The sequence below is a fragment of the Apteryx rowi genome, unplaced genomic scaffold (assembly GCF_003343035.1).
Source record: "Apteryx rowi isolate R43461 unplaced genomic scaffold, aptRow1 scaffold_227, whole genome shotgun sequence".
Taxonomy (NCBI): Eukaryota; Metazoa; Chordata; class Aves; order Apterygiformes; family Apterygidae; genus Apteryx; species Apteryx rowi.
In genome coordinates, this window is record NW_020448608.1 from 641666 (window position 1) to 660890 (window position 19225).

Below are 19225 nucleotides of genomic sequence, written 5' to 3' on the forward strand. Positions count from 1 at the left end.
CCGGTGGGGCTGCGCTGCTGTGCGAGGCCCGCGCCCTCGGCGTCGCGGTGGGGCCGCGCGGCTCCCCGGGCTCTCTCCCGCCTCGGCCTCAGCGCCCGGGTCCGCTTCTTGGCAGGGTGGTCGCACGTGCGCGGCGGGGCGGCGGGAAGGTCTCCCCAGGCCTAGCCTCGCCTCTGGCCTCTTGGGTGGCCGGCTGCGTTTGGGGGAAGGCGAGTAGCGAGCCTTTGCTTCGGCTCAAGAGCTCGAGTCCCAAGCTGCTTTCCTGGCTGCTATAAGGGACCGACTGTTAATAAAAATAATGCTGTCTTTATGTTATTGTTATAAAGAAAACGATGATTAACGTTGTTTCATACTGAGCTCAGTACATTCTTTGCATTGGATCTTTTTCCAAGTGTATTAATTGGGCTAGGCTTTTTGGGACTAACCAGGGTCCTCTGGTGTGTGAATTACACCCGCATTTGAGAGTGGGAGATGAGACGAGCACCCACCTTACTCTACTAAAGTGGGAGAAGTTCCAAGCACCTGTGGGAATGCTGCCTCTCTGCTTTCCGACTTGCAGAAAGGTGGATTGCTTCAAGCCAGCTGCAATCCGAAAGCTGTTCAGATGGTTAGTATAGTACAGATATGAAGCTGATGAGCCTGACATTGTCTTTTGTGCTGAGGTAGTTTGCATGGCGTCTGGCTCACAGCTATGAAAAGAACAAGGTTGGATAAACAATAGATCATAATGCACTGTTCGATTTCCAAATCTGTTTTGAGTTTTCCTTTCCTCTTTTATTACAGTATGCAACTTGTATGTAAATGAAACTTAAGTAATGTTTTTTCAGGAAACATTGCTTCTTATTCAAATTTTCTTTTCTCAAAACTTGCAGGTTATTTATAGACAACTGTAGAAGAACTGTAACTGTGATGTTTTATGTTTGAACAATGGCAATGAACGATAGCGTTAATATCTTGAACTCTGCTTATCTAGCAGTGGAGTACGTAGACTCTTTTTTGCCTGATAATCCACTGCAGCAACCATTTAAAAATGCTTGGAACTACATGCTGGATAACTACACAAAGTTCCAGATTGCAACCTGGGGATCACTTATAGTTCATGAAGCTTCATACTTCTTGCTCTGTGTACCTGGATTTGTCTTCCAGTTTATACCATACATGCAAAAATACAAAATTCAACAGGTAAGATAGAGCATTGAACTGCACATTTCTGATCTTTCTTTTAACATACAAGGTAGAGATAACTGTGGTATATTAATTTCTGATTTAGATGAGCACGTGTTCTTCTCTATTAACTGTGGATGCTTTGGAAGTGACAGGACAAAATTGCAATGTGTGGGAAGAGAGGAATAGAAGTGGATTTGGGGAAGGAAAGAAGCTTTTGCTGAGGGAGGGGATTTTGTCCACCATGGTGATACAGAGAGAACATAGGGTGTTGGTCTTTGTACTAGCAAAGTTAACTGTCCTCTGGGCAAGTTTATACATGGATGAGGAAGATCTCTGAAAGGTACAATAAAGTCATGGTAGCTTGTAGTAGAGATGTGAGTTAGTGTTGTGAAAGAATTCTTTCACACAGTGAAATTACATGGTGTTGAGACTTAATAGCAGGGGTTCCTTTTAAAGTTTCTCTGCATACACCCTTTTGAAAGGATTTCAAAGTATTTTAATAGTGGAGAAAGCTTAGAATGGGCTGCCCGCTCCTAACTGGATTTTAAACATGAATAAGTGGCAAATGCACATCCAGTATGCCATGATTTTTGTTTTTCCCCAGTTCCTTTAACTTTACTTGTGATATGAATTTAAAATGAAACATTACTAGTTTCTGAAATTACTACAGTAACTGGTAATATGTCTCCCTGCAAAAACTGGATGTTTTCAGAACAGTTTATTTCTTCATATGCTTACATCTTCAGCTTCTCTTTGTATTCTTTTTGCTGTGGAAATGCATGTTGTGGTGTGAAAAAGAAAAGCTAAATTAGGTTTGCATTAAACTGTTAAGTCCGAAATGCTACTGTTAATTACAAATAGCGAAATAACAAGAATTGTTTGGGGTGACTGGTAAAGAACAACTTTATTAAGAGATCCTTACTTTAAGTTTTATGAAAAGCTATCTTAGAAAAATGAGATGTTTTGGAATTCGTGATGAAACTGAGTCTAATTCCATGCAGTTTGTGTTGCCTGAGTTGATTTGTGTTATGGAAGGAGCCACTACCTATTTTTTAAGGTGAAAGGATTTAAGAAATACAGCACAAAAGAACAGTCCTCAGGAAGGGAAAGGGAACCACAGACTGAAATGCATCAGTCTGTTCTGTGGCCTGGACACTTTTGCAGTTCTTATATGAATGGAATATTACATTTTAAATGGCTTTTTCCTAAGTAGTTTCTGAATGAAATTTAAGTAGATGTTTCAGAAGCAGCCTGAGAAGCTAATTTCTTTCTTGGATAGATTTCACATGTTTAGGATAATACTACAGTATCAAGCAGAGTCTATGATCATTTTGAAGCAGGTATAATCTGCTTCCCTCTCGACTCCTCTCCTCCCCCTTAAAAGCTATCTAACAGTTTAGTTTTGGGGTTTTCATATAAATCATAGGTTGAGCAAGAAAGGTCATACTCTTTTCACTATTACTTCAAAAACGTCTTGAAACTTAATGGTGATAAAACTTTCTCAAGAAATGGCCTTTTTCAGGGGTGGTCCATCAGCTATTAAGAGACTTTATACCTATCAAGCAGAATTTGTTCCAGCAGAGTAGCAGTGTATGTAAGTTGCTAAAGTCTCTAAGTTGCTATATCATCTTAAACTGCCTACAGTTTTTTTTCAGCACTTCAAATTCATGCTATAAAAGTACATAACAGAACTGTCTCTTTCTGCTTCTTTCTAGGATAAACCAGAAACATGGGAAAAGCAGTGGAAGTGTTTCAAAACACTCCTCTTCAATCACTTTTTCATTCAGCTGCCTCTGATTTGTGGTACCTATTACTTCACAGAATATTTTAACATCCCATATGAGTGGGAAGAAATGCCTAGATGGTAGGTAGATATTTCTTTGTTGATACTGAATTGCATACGGTTGGAGGCAAGTTGGAGGCATACAGTTGGTTATGTATTATAACTTGATTTTTTTTGTTGTGTAAACTCTGCTAATTTTGTGTTGGTTGATACTTAACTGCTGCAAGAGCTAATTAGAGCTTTCTAGAGTATATTTTTAAATGATCCCAAATTCTTCAGAGAAGAGGGGGATTAGAAGGGAGTTTGTGGATTAGATACTGGACTGTGYGTCTTTTTGTTTAGTTCGACGTGTTCTGATTTCCCGTGACTTCTATTAAGTTTTTCTTTCCTCCACCCTGTTGTCTTATTTCATAGCAGCAGTATATTCCTCAAGGGAGAGAATGCACCACCTGCTTCTCATTCCCCCTTTTTTGCTCTAAATTAATAGTTTTACACAAAACCAAATCTAGCTAAAAGTGCCTTGTGTTTTCTTTTTTTCCTGAAGTTGTTCTTTACAACAGTAGGTCACCTTTCTCATAATGTTATTTCCCTCTGGTTCAGGTACAGTTCTGTCTTTGTATATCGAGGTCTTATACTGACTACAGGTGTAGCCATAGGAACTGATGAGCTGATAGGTACAAAGGCTAATGTACTTGTTAATATTTTTAGTATGTTAAATAGGTAGTGCTTATGCACTGTTATTCAGTCAGTAGTAATATCTGACATTTCCCAGATATTTTGCACCCTTATTAGCATATAAATTATTTTATATTTCAAGATTCTGCATAAGCTAATATATTCTATAACTAATAATTTTTCTACTGTTTAAAGGTATGTTCTACTTGCCCAATGTTTTGGATGTGCAGTCATCGAGGATGCCTGGCACTATTTCCTGCATAGATTGTTGCATCACAAGAGAATATACAAGTACATCCATAAAGTTCACCATGAGTTTGTAGTATGTATTCCTTGAATTCTTTCAAATTGCTTTTAATACATGCAGTTTCATACAGCTTATTTAAAGGTGATATTTGGATGCCTTCAGGGTTCTGCATCCTTTTGACAGTGGGATAGATATCTTGTCTTGAGCTCTGTGACAAAAACAGTCATCCATTTTCTTTCTGAAAACATGTATAGTTTTATTTCATTTAATTAGAATGAAAAATTGCACTCAAGTCTTTGGCTGAAGTTTGATCATATCCGTTGAGCTAGGTGAGATCAAGCTTTGTAAACTTATTTTTGATGTCTATTGCTAGAGGAGTGAGGGAGGAATGGTATGTTTCTGGTTTTGATTTGTTTGTCAGTTCTCCACCATCTAGGGTGTTATCCAGAATTTACTGGTCCCAGAACACTCTGTACAGGCTGTTCCTGAGCTGCCTGCGTGTCTGTGCCATATGCTCAGTGTGTTTGATCTAGGGAGGGATTATAGCTTGGCTATGGGCCTCTGGAAGTGCTGTAGTCATTTGCGCGTGATGCTCTATGAAGCGCACAGTGCAATAGAGAGAGTTTGGGTGGTGGTGCGTTTATCGCTGTTGGCACTGACATTGCACACGAGGCAATGAGCCCTGCTGGACTGGAGGTGGCCCTGTTCTGAAGCAGCCAGGGTCCAGCAGTGCTTGTATCCTATAGTTAGTGTAGCTGTCTTTAGGTGGCAGGGTTTCTGGATCACAGGAGTCAGGTGCTATTGCGTTTGTGTACTACTTTGGTTCAGTTTATAAGCTATACTGTGCCCAAAATAAACTGCAGGCTACTGTGTCTGGGACAGTTTATATGGACTGCAGATAACAGAGAACATGATATTAATTAATGTATGCATATGTGCATACATCTGCAGTAGCAGCTACTGTTTTCCTTCAGATCTTGGCAACCCCTCAGGGGGCTGTCTTGTATCCAGCAGAAACAGGAACAGCTTCTGGACACTTTTCTTGTGAGAATGGGTAGCAGTTCACTTGGAAGTGATCTGTAGACTAATTGTTATTTTACTAAAAACATTCCCTAATAATAAAAGGTTTAAAACCTTCCTTAAGCCAAAGTGTACTTTATTTTTTCAGATAAACTTATATCCTTCAGTATTAGCCTTAAATTAATTATTATTTTTCTCTAAGCATTCTACTTTTAAAAATTTCATATGGAATTTTTTTTGTAAACCAGATGTAGGAATTACTGTTTAGTGTATATATCTAAAGGAAAGAAAATGCTTTATTTCAATATCCCAATAATATTTTGAACTGCAAGGACTTACAAAGTGTCAAAGACGAAGAGTGTTTTTGGGGGGGTTCCTGTATTGTTTATTTTATATTTTTAAATAAATTTCTAAGTGAATTGTGGCTCTGAGAACATTGAGTATCCTTCCAGTTTCTTCTCCTTCCATGCCTAGAAGTATAGCAAAGCTGATAGAAACTTGCCAAACACTTTAATATTCTTGAAATAACTCTTTGGCTTGAGGTAGTGATAAACCTAAATAATACTTTGAACTATTGCAGTGAAGTTTTTGGAATCACTAATTGATTCATAACCCTTATGAACTTGAAGTATTGTTTTCTGTTTTACCAATGAGGAGCTGAAAATCTGTGTTACAGGCACTTGCTCAGTCAGACCATTTCCTCTATCCACAAGATATTTCTGCATGTCCTGTTGCAGTACTGTGGGATGATAGGAAGAGGGGAGTCTCACAAAAGGGTGAATCTGATCTGAGGTGTAGAAATTTGAAAATTGTAACTGTTTTTCTCTCTCTCTCATTCTCTTTTTTTTGTTTGTTTTTTGTAGTCTCCCTTTGGAATGCAAGCAGAGTATGCACATCCTCTGGAAACGCTTATCCTTGGAACTGGCTTTTTTATTGGAATTGTTGTTTTCTGTAACCACGTGATTCTTCTGTGGGCATGGGTAATATGTCGCTTGATGGAAACCATTGACGTACACAGGTGAAGTCCTCATTATTTTTTTAAGTTTTTCTCCCCAAGTCTGTTTTAAAATTAACTGGCTCTTCTTCCACTGAGCTTTCTACTCTTTCTTTTGCATTGAAGTGCTTTTATGGATACTGTAAAGAAGTCGATGCATATTCACCTTCTTCTAGACTTTCTCTGCAGTACCACTAGCAAATGAACAGTAATACTGTCTTCTGTTTTGAAGTAGTGTTAATAGCAAATCTTGCTGATTGAAAGAGTGTAGATTGTCAACTACAGTATCTTGAAGAGTGCCCCAAATGCTAGGTATATTATTATGATGGTTGATTTGATGCTTCATGTTTGATATCCAGTGTATAAATCATCTTATGCGTATTACAATATGCAACCACTGACTGTTTAAAAAAAAAAATCAGAATGGGTTGGAGAGACTTATTTGTCTTTGTAGTAGAAGTGTAACTTCTTTCAAATTTGGCTCCAAAATGGTAGTACAAATCCCAGTAGGCTTATCTAGGTTCATTTGCAAATGAGCATGCTTTTATTTCCTGCGCTCAAGAGCGGGAAAGTTAGAGCTCATTTTTGAAATGCTGGTATCATACTTGACTTTGTATCTGTAAACACAATATTAAGCATATAGTATTTTATTGTAAGCTGATTTTCAAGTATTTAGTGGAACATGAGCTGCTAACCAACTCATTGTACAAATCATTGCCGTTTTAGGAATCTTTTCATTATAGATTGAGAAGTATATGCTGTAATGTATCATTAAGTGATTGATGAAAGATATGAATCTCCTTTGGCAATTTCAGTTTGCTGTCTGTAGGTGTTTATAACAAATTATCTTGCACTCTCCCCACTAGGTGGTGGTAGGATGCTTTTCAGTAATACTAAGCAACAGAGTTGAAAACCCTTTAAAGCAAACTGTTCTGGTTTTAATCTGACTGTAATTTTATATTTTGAATTTTAAACATTAAACATTTACACATTAAAAGTAAACTGAAAATAATTTAAGAATAGAAGTACCGCAAGCTTGGCTCAGCATGACTTCTCCTTTCAGTCACTGAATTAAAGTCCTTGCCTTAAGAAAGGAGAGAGATTAACAGCCACTCAAGAGAAACAGCTGTAGTTGATTTGAGATGCTGTTTGATGAGCAGCTGAGAAAATGTTAATAGCTTGCTGACACTAAAAGATAGTTTTAATTTTTATTCTTCTTCCTGACAGAGCCCTTTGAGCCAGCTGGATCTGCTAAACCAGCAGGAAGTCATCCACTGTAGTCTTATAGGTGTCTTGCTTAGATTTTTTGAGTGGCTTAGTAAACTGAATTGAAGAGATCAGCAAGTGCCAAAGCCAATGTGGGATAGTTTACAGAAGCATTTGGCTAAGATAGGAGGTGGTTTTGTTTTTCCTTTCTTCCTGCAGAAACAATGAACTTCTGTTTTACTTCATTTTGTGGAAATGCTCACTGTAACTCCTCTATTAAGCCAGTATTAAGGTGATTACTTCTGGGCCTTAGAATATCAAAAAATCTTTTTTATTTTATAAAAAGGACAAGTTATATATATATTATATATATATATATATATATATATTTGGGGGGGGGGAAGAAAACCTTAGTACAATTCTCTCTTTTTTTTTTTCCTTCCCTGTAGTGGCTATGATGTTCCTCTGAACCCTCTTCATTTGGTGCCTTTCTATGCTGGGGCACGTTTTCATGATTTCCATCACATGAACTTTATCGGCAATTACGCTTCAACCTTCACATGGTGGGACAGAATCTTTGGTACAGACTCTCAATTCATTGCCTATAAAGAAAAAGAGAAGAAACAGCAGCTCATAATGAAAAAGAAGGCTAACTAAACTTCCAGTGTAAACATTCTGATGCTAATACTGGTAGTCTGCTTTTGCTTTTCTTTAAAGCAAAATGGTGATCGGGTATTAAGCATAAATCTTGTTCCTTGGCTACTAAGTGGTAGAGAAAAACCGCTAATTACACTGCAGTATCTTCCTAATGGGAATGCTTTCTATTTTATACATAAGTACTGCATATATATTTTAACTACAGACTTAAAGACGATACAAAAAATCTTAGATTACTTGGGTCCACTTGTTTGCAGGAATTTTATTCAATTTTATCTTTAATATTGCCCACTTTGGATCTAGGTAAAATTATAAATATATACTGAAATTGGACTTAACTTTTTAAAAATATATATTCTCAAATTTGTAATATCAAATAGCAGAACATATGAACTGGTATCAGCACTATATTATTTACATAATGGGTAAAATTTGCTTAAAACCAAAACATCTGTTAATAAGGAGCTTGGGCAGGCCATTTGCACACTGAATAATGAGAACTGTTAATACCAGAAGAGCTGGCTAAGTGTTAGTTAGCAGAGACATTCCTGATCTTGATTTATTACATTATTTTAGATTACAGATAAAAAAAGATAGAAATTTTTATTTGAAGAAACCATTTTTGCTGCTCTTTGAAGTTGCTCTGTCAGTGTAATTAGCATTTACATTACATTCCTTTCTGTGTGTTGTAATTTGCTGAACTGACTTGTTGCCATATTTGCACTTGTGACTGATGGAATAAATGTGGTTTTGATTTGAGATGTATTATACCTTTCATATGGTTTTTAAAACAAAGTTGACAAAAACTGTAGGATATGGTGTATTACTCTGTTCATTAATGAAGAAGGATTATTTTTTAAGTAGCTTTCTAAATGATTTATAGCTGAAATGGTTTTATAGAGGCAGCAGTAAGAAATAGAAGCTGAGAACATCTTGTAAATTCTGCTGGTTTTATGTTTTGAAGGACTTAACTACATGCAGCTACTCAGTGTAGCTGCAATTCTTGAGCCAAGCACACTTTCAAGTTAGGCTACAGCTTTTACAAGTCAAGCACTAGATGTTAAGATTCTGGTTTGTACTACTGAGAGAAACAGAATTCTAATTTTGTTGAATCTACTTTCTAAATATTTGTCTATGTGTTGCACAAAAGTAACAGTGAAAGTATTTAGGGCTAAATGCTCATAAAGATCTTCCACCTTGCATTTGAATTTGTCTGCTGCTCTTTGGATTTCAAATACCACTTTATCTATCCTAGAAATCTTTGAGAGATGCTTGCAGCTTTTCCTTACTCAAGACCACTCAAATCCTGCTGCTGCTTCACTTGCAATCTGATGTAATCCTCAAAAGAGGTGCTCCCATGAAAGTACAGAATGAATATCATTAGCTCCTCTGTTTTGTTAGAAGCCCAAACAGAATGATTGGAATATTACTTGTGATGTGGTGGAGGTTCAGATTCTTCTTCTGCATGTGTTTGGTGGTACCTTTTATTTCTTCTATCTCTACCCCTGTTGATTACAGTCAAGTGAGATTCTTTTTTGTCCTCCCCCTTCCCTCAAAAAGGAAGAAAAAACACTTGGCTATGGCAGGTGAGTAGCAGTTGATTGTTCAGTTAATTGTTCAGTTTTAGCAGGGACTTGTACTTGGGATTTTCTGAGCCCATATGCGCTACCAGCCTGAACTAACAAGCCATTCTGAGAGCTTACTGAAAGCATGGGGTGTGCTTACACCAGTGATGAAAGACACTCCACCCAGTGCAATAGAAAGACTGCTGAAGCAGTTGAGAGTTAAAAAAGCTGAGCCACCATTAGGTTTTAACTGGATTTAGGATTACCTGCTGGGTAGCTCCTCTTTAAACTTGTTTCCTGTGAAGCTGCCCTTGATCCTGCATCTATTGCATGAGGAAGCAGTCTCTTGCCTGAGTACGGATTCCTATAGGTGGCAGAGCGCTCCAGCCCAGCAGCTGAGATGAGTTCTTCTACAGCTACGAAGACTGGGAGCATACACACTGGTTTTGTTTGTTTAAAAGACAACTTCTCCCGTTACAAGAGGGGAGGAAAATTATGATCAAAATCTTGATACCTTGCCACTACATACAAGGCATAAGAGAAACGCTGGTTTTAAGTAATAATGGGATGGGGGTGGGGGGGAGGTAGTGGGATTTTTTGGTGTTGTTTTGGGTTTTTTTTTGGTCAGTTATCACCTGCCTGTTTGGAGTCTGGGCTTGTATTCTGGTCAACTTCTCTCAAAACCTAGGGTGGAAAAGCAACAATTGTTTTAATTACTAAGCTAACAATTCTTTGTATTCTAAGATACAGCAAGTTTTTCATATAGCTTTAGCTTAAAACTCATGGCTATTTTTCTTCAAGTGGAAGGTGCTGTCCTTGCATCAAAGGTGACTGTTCTTAAGTGTCCATTATTCATTTAACTTCTCAATTGCATATTGCTTTTTTCTAGTACACAAACTACAGTAGTTTTTTCCATTAGTAAACTTAAAAACTGTTCCACATGTAAAAATTCATCTCCTTGCTGTGCTACTGTGCAGATTCTTTTAATTAAAAAAAACCCACCTGACAGTGACATATCTGTTTGTTCACATTATCAAATTCTGTAAGTTAAAAAYTCTCTAACTTCAAATTTACATGGGCTGCCACAGTGACTGCCTGCTTTCCAGTGCAGTGCATTTTGTCCACCATAATAATCTGCTTTATAGCATGTAAATGCTGATTTCTCTATACAAAGCCTCTGCACCCCACCCCCTGCCATGTGAATAGTTGTAATGCTAGGTAACATTCAAGTTTATTGCTTCATTGACTCAGCTACTCTCCCTGTTCAGTAGCTGAAGAATGCAATATTTATCAAAATTTAAAATATTGATCAACTCTATTTTAAAGTGTGTTAGTTTTTACAGCTCTAGGTTTAAATTACACAATAAGCATGGATTTACAAAATGTAATTTATTTTTAACAGCAAACCAAGTATTGAGGCTTAGAGATGTTGCCCTATTATTCTTCACACTACCTATCCGTGAGAACCTCTATTGAAGAAAGATTCCTTTAGTATGTGCATATACAGCCCATGAGTTAGAAGAAATGGTACTAAGTTATTGGTGAGTGTGAGAGAACTCTATTCACAAGTGAACCTACAGCTGAATTATCCAGGTTACATCAAACAGCATCATGTAATGACACACAGAATACTAATAGAAGTTATGGAAAAAATGACGTATTAAAGAGGTGGTACAGGTAATAATGTTCCAAAAAGGCTTCAAACTTCCTGATAAATTCAGTAATTGCTCCATGTCTGATGCCAAATCCCATATTGTGGAATGACTAGAAAAAGCTAGAGCTAGCTTAACAATGGCTGTGACGCACCAGAACCAAGATCCATGTAGCCCTGTATCCTGGCCATTAGCAGATACCCAGCATAAGAGAAAAGGGCAAGTCTTTTTCCTGAATGTTTTTCCAGTCAGAGACTTCATGAGGTGGAGCTGGTATCTTTGTATTTTAAAGTCTTTAAAGACATTTTCTTTCATGAATTAATGCAGAAATTTTTTTGTAAATCTATTACTACCATATTCTGCAGGAAGGGGTACCACAGCTTAACAGACCAATCAAGTTTTGTTTTTTTTCTGCAAGCTGCATTCTCAGCCTCCTGGCCAGCTTATGCACCTCATGCTGTTTGCTATCTTATCCCTTCACCACTGTAATTTTTTTAACCTACTGCACAGCTTTAAATTTGACAGGTAAGGATCTAAAAGATGCTGAGTTTCTGCATTTCAGTTGACAGGGTTAATAAGTGATAATGCCAAGCTAATGCACCCATTGAGAAATGGGCTGCAACATGAGCTCAAAAAATTGTTTTTCTTGTCAACTAGCAATGAACTTGTGTGTATGACAGAGCAGCCGCTGTGTACTCTTGCTCAGTAGGATACCTGAGGATGTTGGAGAGAGCTGAAGATACTGTAGAAGACTGTAGGGATTAAGGACCCCTAAGGCGGGGTGGGAAAGGGGATGCAGCTCTTTCATTGGACAGGGGTACAGATAGTAGCTATGGAAAAAGATGAGATCGTTGTTGTTAGATGTCTATAAGCACAGATCATAATTTATGAAAAAAACAGGTTCTGATGTTCACAGTGAATTATTCTTTTTCCAGCATTTATTTTGATAGAGATAGTTATGCCATATTTACACAAATTCCATTTCATAACAAGCTTATATTTATGAGAAGAGATACTAAATACTGAGGTAAGAGTTCTGTCTTCCTGGCTTATATGCTCCTGGTTAATGTATGAGGTTTTATGATGATATTTTATTGGTTATGGATTTTACTTTTCTGTGATTTTTTGGGGGGGCTTTTTATTATTTATTTTGTACTGGTTTGCAAGAGTGGCATTATCTTGTGGATCAGCTGAAGAATTGTTCCTGCTGTGGTACCTGTGTACTTTATTTTTTTCCGATGAACTTACTATCATGCTGTATGAAAAGCTCATTTATTTTTCTCTAATAATAAAGTAATTTTATTCAGCCTGAGAAGCAAAGTAGTGTATATTTCTGGCTTCCTGCTGGAGGCTGACATTTGTTGAAGACAACTTGCCAGATTCTGTGTTAGTCAGACCCTGTGAGCCAACCAGTTGCATAGACTCTTAGTCATTTTCATCGTCTAAGAAAATGCATTTTTTGGAGTCGTGAGAAAATAAAAGTGAAAAAAGTGCTTGCATGTTGTGGCTGAGCCAAACTGATGGTTCCTCACTCTGGAAGGACGAGGACATCTTGATCCTCCTTCTCACTGTTCCCAGCTACTTTCTCTAGTTCTGTGCTGGTCTCCTCTGACTCTGTTGCAAGCTGATTGCATTTTCTAACCTGCCTGCTATTCACCCGCACACATGCACCTGCTTAGTTTTCTGCCAGATGGGTGGGTTGTCTTGGTTTGTCAAGCAGTCTGCTGTCAGCAAGATAAGCTGTGGGAGCAAATGGCCAGGAACAGGAAAGAGGAAAAATTGACTGTTCCCTTTTGACAGTTGGAAAGTTGTTAGATCTACTCGAGTCGTATCATGAAACCACCCTGTGATGTAGGACCTGGAGAAGTCTAACAGTGACTAATTCCTATTAGGTATATGTATTCAAGACTGCTGATTACTGCTTTATAATGTTGAAACAGCTGCCATGTTTTGCTGGCTGAGCTGTTTTTCCTAACGCATTTGTTTCCATAGTGGAAGTGGCCCCTCTTTAACTAGGTTTCAAAGACTGCCATTATCCTCTTTGCCTTGTCAGCTCCCACTGTCATCCTGGAGCTGCACCTATACCTTGCTTTATTTTATTGAACTCCTAGCTTGAAAATACAAGGAGCTTTCAGTGTTTCAGATTTTCATCACACATGTGATTCTGTTCATTGGTTCTTAGCCTATTGCTTTGTGCCTGCACCAACACTGTCACAAAATTACATGCAACTATGAGTTTTAAATATTCCAGTCAAGGTATCTGTGAAAGATCAGTGTCTCATCAACTATTGGAGAGATGATTCAAAGCACTAAAAGTTTAATATGATGATTTAGAGTTGTAATATTCCATTCTTCAAGAGGTTTTTAGAATTATAAATGAAATGGTAGCACATTATTTATTCCATGTCTTTTTAGGTAGGTAGTGTGTATGGTTTTTTTTTTTATGACTTGAATCCAGGTTGTTTCGTCTACATTGAAAATCTGTTGTTTAGTGTAGCTGCTTTCATCAATTATTTTTGCTAGATATTCTGGATAAATTGCTGCAGCTTCTACATCAGCACTTGCTGCTTCCCCTTGCACTTTCATGTTATGGCGATGGCTTTTTTCCTTAAACCTCATGAATCAACCTCTGCTAGCTTCAAACTTTTCTTCTGCAGCTTCCTCACCTCTCTCGGCCTGCACAGAACTGAACAGAGTTCGGGCCTTGCTCTGGATGTGGCTTTGGCTTAAGGGAATGTCGTGGCTGGTTGGATCTTCTATCCAGACCACTAAAACTTTCTCCGTATCAGCAAGAAGGCTGTTTCACTTTCTTATCATTTGTGTGTTCACTGAAGAAACACTTTGAATTTCCTTCAAGAACTTTGCCTTTGCCTTCACAACTTGGCAAACTGTTTGGCGCCAGAGGCCTTGCTTTCGGCCTGTCTTGGCTTTCGACATGCCTTCCTCGCTACGCTTCATCATTTCTAGCTTCTGATTTAAAGTGAGAGACGTGCGACTCTTCCTTTCACTCGAATGCTTGGGGGCCATTGCAGGGTTAGTAATTGGCCTCATTTCCATATTGTTGTGTCTCAGGGAAAAGGGAGCCCTAATTTCCATATTGTTGTGTCTCAGGGAAAAGGGAGCCCTGAGGAGAGGGAGAGAGACGGGGGAACGGCCGGTCGGTGGAGCAGTCAGGGTGCACACAACATTTATCGATTCAGTTTGCTGTCTTATACAGGTGCAGTTCATGGTGCCCCAAAACAATTACAATAGTAACATCAAAGATCACTGATCACCGATCACTGTAACAGATATAATAATAATGAAAAAGTTTGCAATATTGTGAGAATTACCAAAATGTGACCCAGAGACACGAAGTGAGCACATGCTGTTGGAAAAATGGTGTCGACAGACTTGCTTGATGCAGGGTTGATGCAAACCTTCAATTTGTTTAAAAAAAAAAAAAGAAAAAAGAAAAAACCGCAGTATCTGCAAAGCACAATAAAGCGAAGCACAATAAAACGAGGTATGCCTGTAATCAAATCACTTTTTAATTATATTTTTCACATCAGAACATATCATGCCCTCTGTTGCAGCAAGACATTTCCTCTATTTCTCAAATGCCTTTTGTGGCTTGTGTCTGAATTTTCAGCATCTTCTTTCTGGTGTAGACATGAGAACTGTGTGTAACAGTTCCCAGTCATTCTCACCAATACCACGTTGATGGTATAATCACATCCCTGCTCTTAACCACTGTCCTTCTGTCTACAAACATTCAAAGATAAAATCAGCTCTTTTTGCCACAGCATTATGCTGGAAAACATGTTTTCAGTTACTCATCTATTGTGATCTCTAGGTCCTTCTAGAAAAATTATTTGCCAGATAGTTAGCTCTTCCCCTTGTTATAAGTGTGTTTTGTACTTCTTGCTCTTAGGTTTAATTTGCAATTTCCTGTGCTGAAATATTATTTCTTTAAATGGGCTTGCTTCACCAAGTAACCCAGATCACATCCCGGAGCTCCTGTATCCTTATTATTCACCATTCTGTCAATCTTTGTGTCATCCACAATTTTTATCAGGTTTGATTCATATTTTTTTCTGTAATAATTGAATAAATTAGCCTCTGGATTTGAAATACCAATCCCTGTGGAAGACCAGAAAAAAAAAAACTCATTTGACAATGAGTCACCACTTTGTAAAAACCTGTCAGCCAGTTTTCAATATGCTGAAAATGATATTGCATGGTACTTTTTCTGTATAAGAATGTTTGCAGTATCGCCATGATATCTCTCAAAAACAGCATTGATGTTGTCTCTCAAACCTAGTATCACCTCAGAAGGAGTGATTACTGGTGTAATCTGAAACAAGGGGCAGTAATAAACCACTGCCATTTATGTAGGTATAGTGCATCAGTATGATTGTCAGATACCTTTTATATGAATCTTATGTATCAGTCTATAAAAAGTTTCTATATAGATTTTTACATATATGACAATATTCAGCTCCCCACGCCAGCAAGAGCACAGCAAGCCCTTAAATATCTGGTGAGGCTGAGTTTTGGTGATATGGGTGAGTCAAATATCTGTCAGGTGGAGACAGAGAGGAAAAGGTAGGTTGGAATAAATAAATTGAAGGTGGTTTTCTTTCCTCTCCTGTGCCTTGTTTGTATTTGGATTTTTTAAAATTCATTCTTTATTTGTTTATATTTCCTTTGACCTGCCTTATATTAAGCCTGCTCTCAAGGAGCTAGGTAAAGCCATGACTTTCCATATCTCAATACTGTTTTTCAGGTATCCAAGAAATAGAACTGCTGAGCTGTGCAAGACATTTTGGAGGCTGGTAATACAAGCCTCCGTGTTGAAGAGATATCCTCAAGAGACCAGAGCTGCCAGGTAGGGAGAGGTCTATAATCTGAGATTGTGTGCAGAATCAGCAGTAAAACAGCTTTGTAAAAGCTTATTATATCTTCAGTTATCTCTACCTACTTGTCCAATAATTTATCAAAAATGAGATCAAATGTTTTCTTTTTTAAACTGATTTTAACTATTGTATTCCTATCCATAATTTCCTAATTAACTGAATCCTTTATCAATTTTTTCATTATCTGACCTTGTCTTTTAGAACATATATGATCTATAGCTATTCTTTCTGAATAGTTGTTAATGCCCTAACTAGTCTTTCAGAATTTTTCCAAGATTCCAAAATGCAGTGTAACTGAATATTAGCAGGCCAAAGATAGTCCTCTAAGGAGTTCTTTAAAGATGTACTGATCTGCTCTTACTGAGAATATGCTTCTCCCTTACATACTCTCTTCTGCATCCTGCTTGGTTATTTGTGTGCTAGAAAATACCTTCTTCCTTGTACAATATAGTGCACCATCCTACTACTTTCCAAATATAAACCAGAAAACTTTACTGCATATTTCTGTATCATCCTTATTAACAGTATATTGTTATTAATAAAGTAAATCTCTGATCTCCATCATAGCGTGTTGTTAASATTTCTATTGTTCCTACTGTGTACTTTAAAAATGGTAGATAGCTTTAGGGTTCTCATTTTAAGTTTAGAAAAGAATATGATAGCCTCAGTCTGCTTGTCTTGTCACACAAGTGAAAAAGTACGAAATTATTGAAGTCTTGAAAGTAGAATTGTCTGAGTGTGGGGAAATTTTTAAAAAAGATATTTATGTATATACTTGCTGTTGAATCACTGATTTGCTGAAAAGAAAAATTCAGGCAAGCCAGAACTACTTGAAAATTTGTATCACATTCACCAAATTGTTCACATTCACCAAAGAGAGAGAGAAAATGGATCTGAAATCTGCTGGTAGGTGATTTGTCTGAACAGGGAATACCTGAGATCTGTTCCCATTTTAATTAGCATTACTAGTTTATGCTAGAATATCCAGGAGCCTGGTTATGGTATGGCCTGGGAATGCAGCTGTGGTTAGGGTATTACTCCGAGACTCAGGCAAGTGCAAAACCTTTTTCCATATTAGGCAGAAATTTGACCTTCATCTCTGATGACTGTGCTCATCTCTGAGCTATGGAAAACAGGAGAAGGGAATGGGTATAAAGGAAGTCAACAATTTATTCCACCTACTCAGGTCTGTGAATGTTCCTAAGCTCTCTGTGAATCTAATCTTTCTAAATCCCTTATTAAAAGAAATCAGCATGTGTGAACTCAGAATGAAAGATTTATTTGATAACTTATAAAACACCCCATTCTACATAGGATGTGTGTATGCATCTATTTTTACAGGAACACATTCACTTAATTTTTTTTTCAGGTTAACCAGTATGGAAATTAATGTAAATTCATTCAAGGCTAATTGTGAGACTTGAATTCTGTGTAGTGGAATTATAATAATTCATTACTTGAATAGTTAAAACAAAACTGATTTGTTGAGCCTAATTTTATCTTTGCTTTTAGTTACATTGTATTTTGGGGAAATAAATTTGAATGGAAGCCAATGAGAGTTGCTACACAGCATAAAGTTCTTTATGACTGATCAGAAAGTTCTCCCAGATAATGATACTGAACTCTAAAATCACAGGTCTGGCAGGTTTGTTTACTTTTATATAAAGAGTAAGGGAGAGTAATGGAGAAAAAAAGAAAATTTAGCTTGTGATGAACTTAACCAACAAATCTGATAAAGAAGAAGAAAACTTCTGAATCTTCTGAATGCTGGGTAAACTACCTTTATTTGCAGTTCGTCTTGGAGCTCTGAGTGTGTTACCTATATAACATGTAATTTTTAAGTGATGTGAAGCCATAAACAAATTCATAATATAATTCATGCTGGGAGGGGAGAAATCAGAGGGATAGTGATTCAGTGATCCTAGATATGTACAGCGAGCATGCTATGAGAAACAGCATATCGGAGAGTCTCTGTACATCCCAGCCCTGCAAAATGCTTAGAACAAGTTTGCATTTGCATTGTTGCAAAGCCAGAGCTGATATGGCACAGTACGATAGGCATCTTCCAAAGTTTTCTAGCAGTAAGAAAGGAGAGCTGAGGGCTTTGGGGAACTGCTGTGAAGGTGCCTTTGCACATAGTTGCATTGTCATAGCCCTGGAATTAAACTGGGGTGAGGAAGCTTCTGGATCCAGTTGGCTTTGAAAGACAGTAAGGTCAGCAAGCTGACCTGTGGGTATTTCTGTGGAAAAAACATATTAAACGGTCCAGGACTGACAGTCAGGACACAGAAGGATACCAAGTATAGGTGTGTATACACATATAAATATATGATAAGTGTGTTTTCAAGTCTGTGAAGAAGAGCTTTGCTTTGCTAGCATAGTGCTTGTACCCACTGAGAGCTGGAGTAGTGTTCAAGGTAGACTCACAGCCAGAAAGTACTTTTAATTTCTTTGCAGGTGATATATCCAGATCATTTGGAAGGCTCTAATCTTGGGCACGTATGCATGTTGTGGGACTTTGGATGTGTCTCGCACTATATTGTAAGTATGATTTTCAGGGCTGGTGTCACCAAATGCCAGGAATATTGAGGATGTTCTCCTAGAACATGTTCTCTCTATTATCTTCCTGCTTGTAGCTAAATAACCTGTAATTTAGGAAAATAGCCATTGGGCTGCAAAGAGTTATTAAAGAAACTTTCTGAAAATTGATTCATTATGTTGTTATTTGGTGATGGAGGAAGATGTCTTACAGGCTTGCCTTTTAGGTTATTTGTTAAAAAGCTAGGTAAACAGATATGAAATTATAGGGAACAAGGTTCCATTTGTAGAAAGATTTGAACAGCTGAAAATTTTCAAGTGAGGCTTTGCGTCCTTAAAAAAAAGCCATATGCAAGCTGCTTTTCAGCATGTATGCTTTTATCAGTCATCTTTTATGGGCTATTCTGACATAGTCTAAACTCCTGTGAACATGTGTTGAAAAACTAGATGACTTCAGAAGTTCTTTAATATCTGTGGTCTAGAATAGATTGTGATTTATTAATATATTGTGAATGGCTTCTCACAACAGTAGGTGCATTGAACATACTGGGATTTGCTCTCTGAGTATTCTTCAGTATCAGAAAGTGTTCTTCAGTAGCAGTTGTGTTCTGTCCTTTGGTTTCTATGATGCAGCAAAGCTACTTTAATTTAAAGATCATTAGCCATTTTGTTTATATTTTGCCCTGTGACCTCAGTCAAATACATTTGCATTATTCTGCAATAGTGCTGTTTGAGCCTAGGGGGATATTGGCACTTCAGCGGGGCGAGATGGCCAGTGGGTTTAACCCGGCGGGACCGCATGAACGCCGTGCAGCGTTAAAAA

General features: G+C 37.7%; 1 protein-coding gene across 2 annotated transcripts in view; it reads left to right on the top strand.

Annotated features, from left to right (window-relative positions):
• MSMO1 (methylsterol monooxygenase 1) overlaps positions 1-8957 on the top strand; it is a 9166-nt gene extending 209 nt beyond the window's left edge. Inside the window, exons 1-6 of one of the 2 annotated variants that reach the window (XM_026065425.1) lie at positions 141-607; positions 873-1182; positions 2883-3031; positions 3821-3947; positions 5756-5910; positions 7542-8957. In XM_026065425.1, coding sequence (XP_025921210.1) covers positions 928-1182; positions 2883-3031; positions 3821-3947; positions 5756-5910; positions 7542-7749 — 894 coding nt within the window. In that variant the 5' untranslated portion in view covers positions 141-607; positions 873-927 and the 3' untranslated portion in view covers positions 7750-8957. Of the gene's footprint in view, positions 1-140; positions 608-872; positions 1183-2882; positions 3032-3820; positions 3948-5755; positions 5911-7541 lie in introns of those variants that run through there. The other variant, XM_026065424.1, reaches the window with a different exon arrangement.
• Positions 8958-19225: the final 10268 nt, after the last annotated feature.